This window comes from Pantherophis guttatus, chromosome 17, assembly GCF_059756535.1.
Source record: "Pantherophis guttatus breed Tessera chromosome 17, ASM5975653v1, whole genome shotgun sequence".
Classification (NCBI taxonomy): Eukaryota; Metazoa; Chordata; class Lepidosauria; order Squamata; family Colubridae; genus Pantherophis; species Pantherophis guttatus.
This window is the reverse complement of record NC_142079.1, coordinates 7,845,001-7,862,388: the sequence shown is the minus strand read 5'-3', so window position 1 is coordinate 7,862,388 and position 17,388 is coordinate 7,845,001. Positions and strand designations below refer to the sequence as shown.

Below are 17,388 nucleotides of genomic sequence, written 5' to 3'. Positions count from 1 at the left end.
AGGGGGGGAGGCGGGAAGAAAGCCTGCTGACTTGAGATGGTGTTTTTTTGGGGGTGGGGGATGGGGGGGTTTTCCCCCTTTAGTTTGGATTGTAGAGATTTGTGCAGAGTCACTGGATTCCCTCCCTCCCTCCTTCCTTCCCTCCTTCCTTCCTTCCTTCCTCCTCCCTCTCTTTTTTTTTTGGATGGGGGAGGGAGGACAACAGCTCTGGCCTGCATTACTACACCACCAAGAATGAGGGAGGGAGGGGGAGAGGAGAAAGAGGTGGGGGGAGAGAGAGAGAGAGGAGCTGGGGGGGTTCAGCCTGCATGCCCCCCCATCCTGTTTTTCTAGATCTACAAAATGGGGAGGGGGGGTTAGGTATAGTGCAGGAGCTTCATCTCCCGGGACTTTCGAGCCAGCCCCCCCCACCTCTATTCCACCCCACAGACCTGCAAGAACAGACACTGCCCAGTTCAGTCCCCCTCCCCCCCCAACCTGACACCCCCTCCCCCAAAAACCTCCTTCCTTGGTGCTCCTCTCTTTGCAGGGCAGAATGTAGGACTTTTAGCGGAGGAGTGCAGGGGGGGGCAGATTGTAAAGAGACACCCCCCCTCTCCTCCTAGATGGGGAAGTGTGTGGGGGGGGGAAATCTCGTCTCCCCATTTAGTGTCAAAGAGGGCAGGAGAGCCAGCAGAAGAGGAAAGCAACCTGGGTTGGCAAAGGAAAGGAAAAGAAAGGAAAGGGGGAAGGAGAAAGAAAAAAAAGAGAGAGAGAGAGTTTGTGGCAGGAGTTAAAAAGAAATTGCTGAAATGAATGAGGGCACCGGAAGTGGATTTCCCAATGACTTTCAGCCTGCCCCTCCCTTGGCCACTGAGCCCATCCATTTCCAACTACACACACACACACAAACACTCGCACACTCACACACACAAAACACACACACCCTGCCCTCCCTCCCCTCAAGTTTAGGACATTTTTCTGCTCAACGCTGGGCCATGTTTTATTTCAGCCAGGTTTAAGAGGTCTGTGGCTCAGTGGCTAAGACGTTGAGCTGGTTGAGCAGTTCGGCGGTTCGAGTCCCTAGTGCTGCGTGACGGGGTGAGCTCCCATGACTTGTCCCAGCTTCTGCCAACCTAGCAGTTCGAAAGCACGTATAAACAAAAAATGCAAGTAGAAAAAATAGGGACCCCCTTTGGTGGGAAGGGAACAGCGTTCTGTGTGTCTTTGGCGTTGAGTCATGCCGGCCACATGACCACGGAGACGTCTTCGGACAGCGCTGGCTCTTCGGCTTTGAAACGGAGGTGAGCACCTGCCCCCTAGAGTCGGGAACGACTAGTACATATGTGCGAGGGGAACCTTTACCTTTAATGAGACGTTAGCATTGGCAGATGTAACAGTAACAGAGTTGGAAGGGACCTTTGGAGGTCATCTAGTCCAACCCCCTGCTCAGGCAGGAGACCTTTACTAGGGATTCGAACCACCGAACTGTCTTAGCCACTGAGCCACCTAGTCAGGCTACTACTCGGTGTGTGTGTGGGAGGGGGGGTGTCCAGGCACGGCAGGCAGGGCTGGGGATTGCTTCTGGTTGAGAAGCAGCATATTTATTTTAAACCTTTTAAATGTGAAATTGTAAGGTGTGATGCACGACCTCCCCAAACTGCTTTTTTCGTCGTGAGTCTAAAACACGTCGATTTGCAAGTCGGTCCCACCAGGTTCACCTTAAGTAGGCTTTGCATCGCAGCCTGAATTCAGATCGTTTGTTTGTTTATTGTTTGCCTTGCAAATTTATATAGCTGCTCAACTCGCACACGGGGAATTCCCAAATTGAAAGTTCTGAATTTCAGCCGGCTTGAAAGCGTAAACCAGAATTCTAGAAATGTTGCCCTGAACTGGGTTTCTTTCCAGTCTAAAATTCTAATGGATTGTGGAACATAACCGTCTTTTGGGATGAAAGCACGAATCCAAAGTAATTATTTTTGTTAAAGAACGGTGGCAAGTTTTAATTACAGTTATCCCACAGTCACTCGGTTATTAATCAAATAATATTTAATCAAACCCACTGAATTGCCAGCTAGGAAGGTTTGCAAACAGTCATAAATACATGCCAGTTTCCAAGCATCTGAGTTTTGATCACATGACCGTAAAGATATCACAACAGTTAGAAGTGCAAAAAACGATAAGTCGCTTTTTCCCCCAGTGCCGTTGTCACTTTGAATGGCCCGTAAGTCAAGGACTTCCTATACTCGAAGTCTTATGAGTCTTTGCAGGATTTCTATTTTTCCTTCGCAGGATTTCTATTTTTCTTCCTTTTAACCTGATTGTGTTGCAAGACAGACGTGGAATGCAGAAAAGTGCAGAACGGAACTTCTGTTACGATTAAACAAAAACTTGGAGGGGGAATATTGTTTTATTTTACTAGATGCTACAACAGGTGCGTTATAAAAAAATCTGTGAGAAGAAAATTTCAAAGGGAAAATTGCGATAAGGCCTCAGACTGAAGAAGGCAATGATATCCAAGTATTTATACTTCTGTGATAAGGATAATGAATACACGAAAACTCCTCTTAGCCAGTTTCCCAGGGAATTGCTTGAGCTTTTTTCCCCTCTTAGTTAGATAGTAGAATATTGAAATAAATGGTCTTAACTAGAGGAAAACTGCCTTGAGCAAGGCGAGTATTAGATTGGGGGAGGTTGGCTGAGCAATCTTCGGTTTTCGGTCTTTCGAGACAGAGCTGCCGATTTAGAACCACTCCCTTCAGAATTTCAGATGTGAAAAAGAAGATGCGTTGAGAATTTTCGACCCGCTTGGAATCGAGAACGTCAAAATTGTGTAGACGTTTGTAGCAGACAATTCCAAGGATCTGTTCAATGGTAGCATTTGGCATTTGGATGCGCAAGACATTTCATGCTTGCGATCTCTGTTGTGTCTTCTGTAGGGAGGAATTTGGAATTCTTTCTAGATGCTGTCATTTTCCTAATGTTTTTTATGCAATGTTAACCGCCTAAAAGGGACTTCTGAGAAGAGTTTCCTGCTCGTAGTGAACAAGCTTGTCTACGTAAAAAAATTAAATACTGTTATAACTGAATATTACAGAAACATGACAATTAACTGTAGTAAGGATTCCTTGTTTGCTTGATGTTCCATAATTCGATCTTTATTATTACTATTATTATTTTGCCTTTTCTCTCTTCTTAGCAATTGACGGTTACTTACAAATAGATTACCAGGCAAAATTATTAAGCAGCCTCCATGAAATGGACATAAAACTGTTTTAATACTAAGAGGGCAAGATACATGAATGTACAGTTTTGGAAACTTAGCCTGTCATTTTTTTCTTCTCTGTAAGAGAATAGAATAGGGTAGGGTAGGGTAGGGTAGGGTAGGGTAGGGTAGGGTAGAGTAGAATAGAATAGAATAGAATAGAATAGGAGTAGGGTAGAATAGGAGTAGGGTAGAATAGAATAGAATTCTTTATTGGCCAAGTGTGATTGGACACACAAGGAATTGGTCTTAGGTGTATATGCGCTCAGTGTACATAAGGAGAATAAAATACATTCATCAAGAATAAAAAGATACAACATTTAGAGATAGTCAAGGTTACTAATAAGCTATCAAATCATACTAGGAAACAAGTAAAAACAATATAAGTTGTAAAGGTACAAGCAACATGGATATAGCCATAAGTGGGAAGAGATAGGCACTAGTAAGGATGATGAGAATAGTAATACAGTCTTAGTAGTTAGTTTGACAGTGTTGTGGGACATTATTTGTTTAGCAGAGTGATGGCATTCGGGGAAAAAACTGTCCTTGTGTCTAGTAGTTCTGGTGTGCAATGCTCTATAGCGTCGTTTTGAGGGTAGGAGTTGAAACAGCTTATGTCCAGGATGCGAGAGGTCTGTAAATATTTTCACAGCCCTCTGTTTGACTCGTGCAATATACAAGTTCTCGATGGAAGGCAGGTTGGTAGCCATTGTTTTTTCTGCAGTTCTAATTATCCTCTGAAGTCTGTGTCTGTCTTGTTGGGTTGCAGAACCAAACCAGACAGTTATAGAGGTGCAGATGATAGACTCAATAATTCCTCGGTAGAACTGGATCAGCAACTCTTTGGGCAGTTTGAGCTTCCTGAGTTGGCGCAGAAAGAACATTCTTTGTTGTGCTTTTTTTGATGATGGTTTTGATGTTTAGATAGTTCCGTTCTGCACTTTACTGCATTCAGGTCCCGTACAAATCTTTTAACGGCTAATTCACAACTTTTCAAACACTACGTGTCCCTTCATTTGTACTCTAAATGCTTTTGGTAAATCATTGGGTGTTTACAGAGCACTTAACCATCCATGATTTCCTTTTTTTTTTTTTTTTTAACTGAGGGTAGGTAGGACTGGATTAGACTAGAATGGGAGGCTGTAGACTAGATTGGGACATTGAAAGACCTTCATACAAGAAGTCACTGCCAAGAAAGAGCCAGTTTGATCTAGTGGTTAAGGCGCCAGCTTAAAAAGGAGAGCATGAGTTCAAGTCCCAGCTTAGCCAGTTGGATGACTTTGAGCCAATGACCAGGAGACGGTGAATTCTAGTCCCACCTTTGGCATGAAAGCCAGCTGGGTGACTTTGGGCCAATCATCAGGAGATGGTGAATTCTAGTCCCACCTTAGGCATGAAAGCCAGCTGGGTGACTTTGGGCCAATCATCAGGAGATGGTGAATTCTAGTCCCACCTTAGGCATGAAAGCCAGCTGGGTGACTTTGGGCCAATGACCAGGAGACGGTGAATTCTAGTCCCACCTTAGGCATGAAAGCCAGCTGGGTGACTTTGGGCCAATCACCAGGAGATGGTGAATTCTAGTCCCACCTTAGGCATAAAAGCCAGCTGGGTGACTTTGGGCCAATCACCAGGAGATGGTGAATTCTAGTCCCACCTTAGGCATGAAAGCCAGCTGGGTGACTTTGGGCCAATCACCAGGAGATGGTGAATTCTAGTTCCGCTTTAGGCATGAAAGCCGGCTGGGTAACTTGGGACCAGTTGCTCTCTCTGAACCCAACCCCACCTCACAAGGCAGTTGTGGGGAAAATAGGATGAGGAAGCTGTGTGTTGCATATGTCTGCCGCCTTGAGTTATAAAAATAATAGAAGGGTATAAAATAAATAAATAATAAAAATACACAGTTGGGTCCAAGTAGTTCCCAAGAACTCTGCATGAGGGAGCTGAGTTTTTTTTTCTTTCTGGTATATCTGCCGACACCGAACATTGTAGAAAGAATTGAATTCTTGAAGGATTTTCTGCAAGGCATTCATTCTTTCTGAATTCGGTACCTCCCTGGAACATCACCACTGAAATCTCCACAATTCCCACCTAGCTTATTATTTTTTTTTCCCTGGTTTGGAATTCACATCTGGCGGACATCGAGTTTGAAATTCCCTGTGCATTAGCTCGGAGGGCTGTTTTCTTCTTCTCCCGCCCAAAAAAATACCAAGTCAAGAAATGAATGGACAGCGGAAGAAGAATTCTAATGAAATGTGTCTCTTTTTTTTTGAATCAACTTTTTTTTGTTTTAAAACAAACACAAAACACAAAAACATTATCATTCCATACAATTACTGACAGTATATCAATCGGTGACGTTCTTTTGTGCTCCTCCTCTCTTCAAATTATCACTAAACATCCCAAGCTCATTTCCATAAAAATTATTTCACTTAATTTATGTCAGCTTCCACTTATTTCATAATTGTCTCCAAAGTTTATTGTCCATCCATTGATAGAATAAATCCCATATCAGATAATATTGTTTATCTTCCTGTTCTTTATTTCAAAAGTCAGCTTACTCATTTCAGCACATTCCATCATTTTGTTAATAATTTCTTCATCAATAGGTATCTTTTCTCCTTTCCAGTTTTTAGCAAATACAATTCTAGCCGCTGTTAAAAGATTCAATTGCAATTAAGTTTTGCAATTCTTTATTATAAGTCTCTGGTAAGATCCCTAATCAAAATATCTCTGGTTTAAAATCAGTATGCCTCTTTGTCATTTTTTCCAACCACGTGTGTATCTTAGTCCAATATCTCCTTGAAATGTCTCTTCTTGTTGTTGTTTTTAGCTCCAGAATCTTGGAATTAACCCAGCCAACATCGGGTTCAGCACATTAACGATGGAATCGGACAAATTCATCTGCATCCGAGAGAAAGTCGGGGAGCAAGCGCAGGTGGTCATTGTCGACCTGAGCGATCCAACGACACCTATCCGGCGTCCCATCTCGGCGGAAAGTGCCATTATGAATCCTGCCTCCAAGGTCATCGCTCTGAAAGGTAAGTCGTCCGGCTTATTTTCACCCGAGAGGGAAGAAGAAACTTTCCCCTGTTCGGGTTTTTTTAATTGCGAATTTAAATAAATAAATAATTTTTTTATATATATATATATTTTATTCACCGCGTTATTTATTCGCCTCCATTTTTTTGGGAGTTTGTACAGGTAGTCCTCAGCTTACGACCACAAGTCTTGTTGCTAAGCAAGATGTTAAGTGAGATTCATTGTTAAGCGAATCTCACTGCAGCTGTTAAATGAGTCACACGGCTGTTAAGTGAATCTGGCTTCCCCGTTGATTTTGCTCCGAATCACATGACCCTGGGACACTGCAGCTGTCATAAATGCGACTCAGTTGCCAGGGTCTCAATTTTTTTTTTTTTTGGTAAAACTTTTTTTTTATTTTTTAAAAACATAAACATAAAATACATCTTTTTAGAACAAAGCATTGATCTGGTCATAAATCGGTACAATCACAAATTCATCTTTAACAACGACTCATCTCCACTAATCATCTTATAAAAGTAATAAAAAAAATAAAACAGAGAGAGAGAAAAAAAACCCCGCTCACAATAACTCGCTCAAAACAATTACCTTTCTATTATTTCACCTCACTTAATTTCCAAATAACACAACTTAAATGTTTTACACAATTGTTTCCCTAAATTCTATCTATTTTATAATACCATTATCCAAAAACCCATTACTTAAATCTTTAAATCCTAACTCAATATCATTTCATTATCTTTTCTTTTTGTTTAGATGAATATATCTTAAAAATATCAATCATTACTATTATCATAAACAATATTAAGATAAACTATCACTCACAGCAAATCATCTTCATTACTGTTTTATCTCAACATAATCATCCTAATTTTTCCAAAGGTCTCAATTTTTGATCACATGACCATCGGGATGCTGCAACAGTCATAAGTGTGATCCTAAGTCCCTTTTTTTAGGGCCGTTGTAACTTCAAACGGTCACTAAACGAAGGGGTTGTAAGTCGAGGACTACCTGTACAAACTCCCAAAAGAAAAAAAAAAAGGAAAAAGAAAAAAAAAATAAAAACGGAACGACAGCAAACAAGACATTTTTAAAAATTGCTTAGGAAAAAAAAAAACATATACACATAGAGATTTTTTTTTTCAATGAAACTTAGCCTGTTAATTGTTGACAGTAAATTGTGAGACCGAAAATGGCAGTCATGGAATTTGAATTGCGAGGAAAGGATTGTGACAGTCTACTCAAAATAGCTTTCCAAAGGAAATGATTAAAAATTAATCTTTAAGATTAGAAAATAGATATTCCAGACCACCCAGAATTTCAGATACTGCCTTTTCCAAGTTTCCAGAAAGTTTTGCCCGGTCAAGAACCACTTCTATAGCTTAAACTTCCTTGGCAGCAGTGATGATGTAGTTGGACAAATCTAAGATTTGTTTGTTTGTTGTTTGTTTTTAAAAAAGCTTAGATTATACAACAGTTCTAGCTGTAGCAAATAAAAGTGATATTTCTATGGGAGCTCAGATTTGATTCGCACAGTAACCTGTAATCCAAAGGCTACCCTATCACCACATTAAAATGCCCCTCCGCAGATAGGCACACAAACACTTTAGATTTATAATAATTTCCCTGTCAACTGACTGTGTACTTTTCTTCCTGCATTCTTGTCTTAATACAGACGGTGAGTTCATTTTATCCTGGCAAACTTTTATGTTTTTAACAGTATGGAATGGTCTAATCTCATAAAAAGTACTGAAATCTGAAAAAAAAACCTATATATATATATATAAGCAATTGGGCCTCTCAATGGAGAATTCCGCTCCGTGGAATTAATTGGGATCCAGATGCGATGGCTTGAATTTGGGGGCGCGGGGGGGAAATTGTTGTCTTCCTTTGGCATAGACCGCTTCACGACTTGCTGGTTATAACTGTACCAAGGAATGGTTCTTGAGCAAATCCATCCCATCATCGTACAGTTAATGAATAGCAAGGAACACAAATACTTTTATGAGAGACCTTTGCTAGCTAGCATGGTGTCTTGTGTGCTAGTCATCTACTTGATTCTAAATGTGGTTTTTGGTCCCGGCAAGTCATGACAAAACTCGCAGGGGTCCATGATTGTATAGATAAATCAATTATATTGGAAATTTATGAGCCTGAGCTGTGTAGGCGTGGGCAATTGTTTGCCAGCTTGCTAAAAATTTTGTGGGGGTATAGGTAAAGTGTCAATACACAGCAGTAATCAAAGAGTCGGCATTCATCATAGCAATAGCCCTTAGACTTATATACCGCTTCGTAGTGCTTTGCAGCCCTCTCTAAGCGGTTTTCAGAGTCAGCCTCTTGCCCCCAACAATCTGGGTCCTCATTTTACCCACCTCGGAAGGATGGGAAGGCTGAGTCAACCTTGAGCCGCTCAGAATCGGAACTGCTGGCAGCTCGCCGCGGCTCTTATCGTGCTTTAATCCCAATTATCTTGGCCCCCTGCGAATCGGTGCATTGACCAGGAAAGCTAACACGTGATTGACCACCTGAAACGCAGCTCGCACTAACATGTATTAGTTTGTAGGTACCCAGAAGTAACTTTAAGCGGAGAAACGTAAGTGTTGTCTTGTGTCTCCCGCTACGATCACTTAAAGCAGGAGCCTCCCACCTTGGCAGCTTTTTAAGACTTGTGGACTTCCAACTCCCAGAATTCCCCAGCCAGCACGGGGTTAGGGCTGACTGAGGAATTCTGGGAGTTGAAGTCCACAAGTCTTTAAAATCGCCCAGTTTGGAGACCCCTGACTTATAAGTACTATCATATCCTCTCGGGGTTTTTTGGCCTCTTTTCTTAAATTATACGAAGCCCTGGGAAATAGGTATGATAGCTTCTCAGTAGCCATAGAATTGTGGTTTGTCCCAAACCATTAAAAGTCCGAGAGACCCACGAATCTGTTCTAAAATAATGAACTGCAGACGTTCCTTGGTTGGTAGAGACTGGGGTTAGCCCGCCTCTCATGTTTTGCTCGAAACTTGTTTATTCCGCGTACGAACCACGAACGTAACGACGCCAGCCTTTCAGAAACGTAACGGCTTCTTCTGAACGGCGGTAAGAGGGTACCGATTGCCGGACGACTGCATGTGGCATTTCCCAGCGATCGATCGGAGCGTTCTCCTCCTCGTATTTATGTCCCTCTACGTTGTGCCGTCACCCGAGCAGCACTTTGTGGTCGTACGTACCGTCTCGTAAACAAATGCGCCTCCGCGTTAAAGCAGAAACGGGGGAAATGCAGCACTTTACGCCAGCCATTTCCATACACTCAGCATGAGAATGCCGACACCACCGTTTTTGCGCTCTCTTTGTCGCACAGATGTAAAGTGTTCAGAGCTTTTCTTGCCCCTCCCTCACCTCCTACCCCCCCACCCCCCCACCCCTCTTGGATGTGACCCGCCTATTCAGACTTGTACATGTTTGTGTCGGTGTTTTCTTTTCTTTTGTTTTTTTATTTTTAGTTCACCTGAATAGAGGACAGATGCCTGCCTGCCTGCCCAAGATAAGCCGTATCGTTCAATTTGTGTTACTCGCAGCTTTAGATTAATCCTGGTTAGAGGCGGGAATCTTATTGTGGTTAAGCTTCCTTGATGCGACAGCCACTTTTAACAACAACAATCTTCTGGGAAAGGGGCCTTGGCGAAAGGCTGGATAGAATTGCCCCGCTTTGCTGACCCTTAAATTCTGTTGGCACACTCGGGTCCTTGACTTCATCAAATCTTAGGGCTGCCTTGCCTGTGGGGAGGGGTCTCCCGATCTCTACTCCAAAGAACTGGTGATTGATACAAATGTGGTCGCTTCTATTCCAGGGTATCTTGGCCTCTGCCTGCTATTTCTTCCCCACAGCCAATACTACCATCCCTCCCTCCCTCCCTCTCTTTCTCTCCACCCACCCACATACATTATCTATCTATCTATCTATCTATCTATCTATCTATCTATCTATCTATCTATCTATCTATCTATCTATCTATCTATCTATCTATCTATCTATCTATCCCTACCTACCTACCTACCTACCTACCTACCTACCTATACATAATCTATCTACCTACCTCCTATCTATCTATCTATCTATCTATCTATCTATCTATCTATCTACCTACCTATCTACCTACCAACCTATCTACCTACCTACCATCTTTCTATCTACCATCTATCTATCTATCTATCTATCTATCTATCTATCTATCTATCTATCTTTTTATCTATCTATCTACCTTTTTATCTTTTTCTATCTATATCTCCATCCATCCATCCACCCAACTATACTTCTATCAGCTATCCATCAGCTCTCTCTCTCAGCTATCATCCATCCATCCATCCATCCATCCATCCATCCATCCATCTCTCTCTTTATCCCCCCTCCCTTCCTCTCTCTCCACCCACATTATCTCTCTCTCTCTCCCGTGTTTCCTCGAAAATAAGGCCTCCCCTGAAAATATTTAACTGCATGCACAGCCGGTCCCCACCATTTCCTCTGGCAAGGGTTAGGGAGACAGAGCTGGAAATCAGGTAAGACGGCAAGAGGATCCCCGTCTGGCTCCATGCCCCCTAAAATAATAAGACCTCCCTGAAAATAAGGCCAAGCGCTGATTTTGGGGTTCAAAAAAATATAAGGGTCTTATTTTTGTGAAAACTATCCATCTATCCTATCTATTTATCATCTATCTATCTATCTATCTATCTATCTATCTATCTATCTAATCTTTTTATGTTTCTCACTATCTCCTTCCATCCATCCATCCAACTATCCTATCTGTATCAGCTATCCATCAACTCTCTCTCTCTCTCTCTCTCTCTCTCAGCTATCATCCATCCATCTATCCAGAGGTCCCCCGTCCCCCCCCCAATTGATCATCAGGTAGGGTTTCCTTCCTAGAACCTTCTCTCCTGAATAAAACCTTCCAAGCTTGGAGTTGCACCTTCTTCTATTATTATTTTTTTCCCTTTTTAAAGAAAGCCCCGTTAAGCTTTACAAGAGGCCATTTTTCCATCCTGGCTGCATCTTGTCAATTACCCAGTGCAGAAATGGATGGGGATTTGAAATGCGCTCATCAACGGCTTCCTTAAGACCTTGGGGAATCGCTTTTCGCGAGGCCTTTTGTTTTTTCCCACCACCCCCCCAAGGCGTTAAAACAATTTGCCCCCCAATCCCTTCTCTTCCCTGCTTCTTTCTCTGGTTGTCCTAGTCCTTCCCATTGCTTTGCAACCTTAACGGAGAGACAACCAACAAGAAGCAGAGAGAGCTCACAGCATGGAGAATATTTTCCCGTGGGATCCCCTTTTTCTTACGGAAGCGACATTTTACACCGCAAAGTGGTTTTCCCTTAGAAAGCCGGTCATGCAACACCGGCCAATGAAGCAAACATCATTCGCGCACTTCATTCTCGCGGCGCTACAGACTAAGCAGGGTCTGCGTGAAAAGACCACAGAGGCCTGAAGCTAATTTTTTTTTTTTTTTTTTTAAATGAAGCCGAAGGATGAAAACAATTGCTCGTAACCTTCCAGCTCAACTCAACCAGTTGGTGTGCTATAGCTCCTTCCACCTTGCAGCCGCCGGTTTGCAAAACTGATGGCTAATTAATAAATGCTTTTCAGACAATCGATGGACGTTGCTTAATAAATGCTTTCCATTTGGGGCGTTTGCAACTAGAGAGAAATGGAAGGGGGAAAAAAAAACAAAACCCGAGGTGGAAAGAGGCACTTTTAACGTTATCGGAAGAAATCTGTTTTAAGCCACTGATACGTTACAAAAATATTTTTCCCCTTAGGGTTCATTCCCCATAAGGCTTTGTGAAAAGGGCAGAGTTGGTCACTTAGAGAGGCCTATCGTCTTTCCCTAAAGCTCTCTTCTTTTTCTTTCTTTTTTTTTTTGAAAAAAGTTTTTTATTTTTATTTCTCATACACATATTGTAAATGTACATTCTCTTATCCATAACTGATCTTATTACATATTTTTTTCTAACGAAAGCATAAAAATAAGACATTTTAGTCACATTTGGGGTTGATCTTTTACCCTTTCTTTTCCCTCTTTTCACAACAAACTTTCTTCTCCTTCTTCTTTCCCCTCCCTCCTCTCTTCTTCTACTTTCTTCCTCCTCCTTTCCTCTCCTACTTCCCCTTCCTCTCCCCCACTCCTCCCCTCTTTTTTCTCACCTCTCCTTCTCTTGTCCCCTATCTTTTCTTCCTCTCCTTCCCCTTTCTTCCATTCCTCTCTCTCCCTCTCCCTCTCCTCCTCTCTCCCTCTCCTTCTCCTTTGTTGTGCAATATTTCACTTATTTGGTATCCCAGCAACTCCAATTTTCTAATAATATATGCTTTCTTTTCAATTTCTTTCCCATTTTACCCAATCTATCATTTCATAATTGTACATTTATAATCTTCTTTCTTCCCCCTCCCCCTTTTCCATTTACTCTTGTGTCATCTGAGTTTCTATTTCTTTTTTGTCTTATCCCTCATTTAACGTTCTATTATCTATATCATTTATCTATCAACTTTTATTCATATTTCTTTTCTATCCATACATAGCATCTTTCCCATGTCTTGAAATACACCGATTCCTCTTTATCTTTTATTCTTAAAGTTAATCTATTCATTTCCGCACAATCTAAAATCTTTTTTGTTACCCTAAAGCTCTTTAAGGAATGTGGTGGCTCAGTGGCTAAGACGCTGAGCTTGTCGATCTCAAGGTCGGCAGTTCAGCGATTCGAATCCCTAGTGCTGCGGAACGGGGTGAGCTCCCATGACTTGTCCCAGCTTCTGCCAACCTAGCAGTTCGAAAGCAGGTAAAAAATGCAAGTAGAAGAATAGGGAACACCTTTGGTGGGAAGGGAACAGCGTTCCGTGCGCCTTTGGCATTGAGTCTTGCCGGCCACATGACCATGGAGATGTCTTCGGACAGCGCTGGCTCTTCAGCTTTGAAACGGAGATGAGCACCGCCCCCTAGAGTCGGGAACGACTAGCACATATGTGCGAGGGAAACCTTTACTTTTACCTAAAGCTCTTTATTTTAAAAGTTGGGAAGTAGGTCCCTTCACCAGATTACAGAATAATAACAGAGTTGGAAAGAGACTTGGAGGTCTTCTAGTACATCTCCCCTGCTCAGGTGGGAAGCCCTATACCATTTCAGACCAATAGTGGGCCAGTCTCTTCTTAAAAGCCTCCAGTGATGGAGCATTCAGAACTTCTCGAAGGCAAGCCATTCCACTGATAGATTGTTCTCACCGCCAGGAAATGTTCTCCTTAATTCTAAATTGGATCACTCTTCTGATCATCTTTCACCTGTTACTTCTTGTCCCACCCGTCCCCTGTGACAGCCCCTCAAAAATATTGGATTGGATATTTGGAGATGATTGTTTATATATTTCTTCCTAATCAGCTATCCTTGACTTTCCCTCTTTGAGCTCTGAAATATATCTGCTTAAGGATCAATATTGAAGCAATCAAGCTCCAAAATACAAGTGGGGTGAATCTGAAGTCCACCAACAGAGATGATCTTGGGGTTGAAGTACTTCCCCCATTAGATAAAGAGTTGGTCGTCCCAATTCATGCTTTGAATCGCATGAGCTCTGCACACTTGAGTAGCTTGAGATGGTTAAGATGAATCGATACCATTTCAGCCTGTACAGAAAGAGCGTCCAACTTTATTTTAAGCTGCTGTCTGAAGTGAGTTGACTTCCTTCTTCTCGGTATTCCATTTTCCCTGCATCTGTGGCCAAGATGTTGAGCAGTCTTAACCCTCTTTAGATGGGACAAAGAGGGCCAAGGTGCAGGAGAATTAAATCCTCCTCCTCCTCCTCTTTTAACGATCTCATAATCTCTTGCGGGGTGGAGTCTGGGCAACTGAATGGAGCTAGCAAGAGTGTTTTACTGGCCGGATGCCCTTCCTATTGCCAGGGCGGAGTTTTGTTCAGCAGAGATATTCTCATTGTGTCCAGAGAGAGAAAGATCTGCCTCTATCTAGGATCGAACTCACAGCCTCCTGATTGTGAGGCGAGAGCTCCACCTCTAGGCCCACCGCACCACTCCTATGCAGGAGAATTAAATCTGGGTGGGATATTTGGGAGATCTGTGATTCTTCTTCTTTTTTGTCTTTCTGTCTTGACCAACCAGCGGGGAAAACCCTCCAGATCTTTAACATAGAGATGAAAAGTAAAATGAAAGCGCACACGATGGCCGAAGAAGTCATTTTCTGGAAGTGGATCTCGGTCAACACCGTGGCTTTAGTGACGGAGACGGCGGTCTATCACTGGAGCATGGAAGGAGATTCTTTGCCCCAAAAGATGTTTGACCGACATGCCAGTCTTGCGGGCTGCCAAATCATCAACTACCGGACGGATGAGAATCAGAAATGGTTACTCTTAATTGGCATCTCTGCCCAGGTAGGGAAAACCACTGGAATTTTGTTTTATTTATTAGATTTTTCATCTTCTCATCGTTCCCATCACCCATCTCCTTCCACTTATGACTGTATGACTGTAACCTTACGATTTATATTGATATTGTTTCCTGATTGCTTATTTGTACCCTATGACTATCATTAAGTGTTTACCTTATGATTCTTGACGAATGTATCTTTTCTTTTATGTACACTGAGAGCGTATGCACCAAGACAAATTCCTTGTGTGTCCAATCACACTTTGCCAATAAAAAATTCAGTTTTTATCCCATCTTTATTACTCTATAAGTAACTCAAGGGGGTGAACATGCATGATACTCCTCCCTCCTCCTGTTTTCCCCCCACAACAACGACCCTGTGAAGTAGGTCGGGCTGAGAGAGAGGGGCTGGCCCCAAAGTCATCCAGTTAGCTTTCATACCTAAGGTGGGACTAGAATTCACAGTCTCCTGGTGATTGACTCAAAATCACCCAGCTGGTTTTCATGCCTAAGGTGGGACTAGAATTCACAATTAGCAATTCGTGCTAATTGGCCCAAAATCGCTCAGCTGGCTTTCGTCCCTAAAACGGCACTAGAATTCAGACACCCAGATAGTTTTCATGCCTGTAAAGCAATACTAGAACTTAGCCCCCCGGTTTCCAGCTTCATGCCTTAACCACATGCTGATTGGTTTAATAATACATTAATAATTGAAGCACTTTCATTGAACAAAATGAAATAATTCATTTTGAATAATTGAAGGAGGGTCAAGGCGCATGAGCAGTGGTGTCCCAGAGGTTAAAATACAGTACTGCAGGCTAATAGCAATAGCCCTTAGTGTCAGCACTCCAAACTACATTCGTTCCAGTGCTGAGAAGAGGGGGCAGCTGGCAAGAGGACGCTTGACTCTTCACCTACTTATTTTCCTGAAGATAATATCCCCTAGGAGATGAGATGGGAGTGGGGACATTCCTGGGAGCTGAAGTAGTAGATATGGGGAGAGTGATTTGGAAGATGAGGGCAATGAGACGCAGAGAATTGGGGAACGGAAAGGGAAGGTTTGGGGTCAGGAAGTCAGTGTTGGCTATGATATGATCGGGGACAGATTGTCGTGCTTAATAAATGAAAGATTTCATCAAAGACTATTTGTTTGGAAATGCAATTTATTTTGAGACGACACTGAAACCTGACACTTAGACTTATATATCGCTTCACAGTGCCTTTACAGCCCTCTCTAAGCGGTTTAAAGAGTCAGCCTCTTGCCTCCAACAATCTGGGTCCTCATTTTACCCACCTCGGAAGGATGGAAGGATGAGTCAATCTTAAAACGGTGAGAATTGAACTGCTGGCAGCCGGCAGTCAACAGAATTAGCCTGCAGTACTGCATTCTAACCACTGCGTCACCACGGTTCTTTCTACTGACTGCCAGCAGTTGGCTTCCCACCAGCTCAAGATTGACTCATCCTTCCGAGGCGGGGAAAACGAGGACCCAGATTGTTGGGGGCCAGAGGCTGACACTGTAAACCGCTTAGAGAGGGCTGTAAAAGCACTGTGAAGCGGTATATAAGTCTTCAGGGCTATTGCTATCAATTGAACAGAATTGAGCTCTGCTCAATTCGTGGCAGGAATTCTCTTGAGGCGGGGAAGGGCGTGGGATGCATTGATTAGAGACCCTTTATGGACTTTTGGAACGCTGCGACGCAAACGCTTCTGGCTTTGTTTTTAGCAAAACCGCGTGGTGGGCGCCATGCAGCTGTATTCCGTGGATCGCAAAGTCTCCCAGCCCATCGAGGGCCACGCGGCGGCCTTTGCCGAATTCAAAGTCGAAGGAAACGCCAAGCCGTCCACCCTCTTCTGCTTCGCCGTCCGCAGCCCCGCAGGAGGCAAGGTAACGAAAGGAGAAGAAGCTGAGTCTTGGAGTAAATTTAGCCCCCATCCCCCCTTCCCACCCCCTCAAGTTGTCACTCAGCTTTCCTGTTTGCGAGCCAAACGGCGGACTGTCCTTTCACAGTGGCTCAGTGGCTAAGACCACCGAGCTTGTCGATCAGAAAGGTCGGCATTTCGGCGGTTCGAATCCCTAGTACAGATCTCCTGGGTGAGCAGGGGGTTGGACTAGATGACCTCCAAGGTCCCTTCCAACTCTGTTCCTGTAACTGGTTCCTTTTCAGCTTCATATCATCGAAGTGGGTCAGCCCGCTGCGGGAAACCAGCCCTTCGTCAAAAAAGCGGTGGACGTCTTTTTCCCACCGGAAGCCCAGACGGATTTCCCAGTTGCAATGCAGGTAAACAAATTGAAGAAGCAGGTTTGCATCCTCTCCAGCCCTTTATAACTCCCCTGGGCAGGTATGCAGGTAATCCTTGACTCGGGAGTCCTCAAACTTTTTAAACGGGGAGGGGGGGGCAATTCACGGTCCCTAGGACTGTTGAGGGGGGAGGGCGCTGGACTGGCTGGCTGGGTGTGACTAGGTGGTCATGTGACTGGGTGGGCATGGCCAATTTGTGGGAGCCCCAGCCCTGTGGAATGAACTGCCCCCGGAAATTCGTAAGATTTCTGACCTCCGGGTATTTCGCTGCGCACTCAAGACCCTATTGTTCCGCCAGGCTGGGTTAGCAATATAATTTTAAATTGGATGTTTTAAATTTTTGGGGTTTTAAATTAAGCCAAATTTATTTAATATTTTTAAATTATTTTAAATTG

The 17,388-nt window shown here is 43.2% G+C and overlaps 1 protein-coding gene across 4 annotated transcripts in view; it reads left to right on the top strand.

The window, feature by feature from the left end:
• The window catches only part of CLTCL1 (clathrin heavy chain like 1), a 60,894-nt gene that overhangs the window by 846 nt on the left and 42,660 nt on the right, over positions 1–17,388 (top strand). For all 4 annotated transcript variants that reach the window (XM_060683813.2, XM_087880208.1, XM_060683812.2 and 1 more), the window contains exons 2-5: positions 6,075–6,282; positions 14,427–14,695; positions 16,417–16,578; positions 16,859–16,972. In XM_060683813.2, coding sequence (XP_060539796.1) covers positions 6,075–6,282; positions 14,427–14,695; positions 16,417–16,578; positions 16,859–16,972 — 753 coding nt within the window. The remainder of the gene's footprint in view (positions 1–6,074; positions 6,283–14,426; positions 14,696–16,416; positions 16,579–16,858; positions 16,973–17,388) is intronic.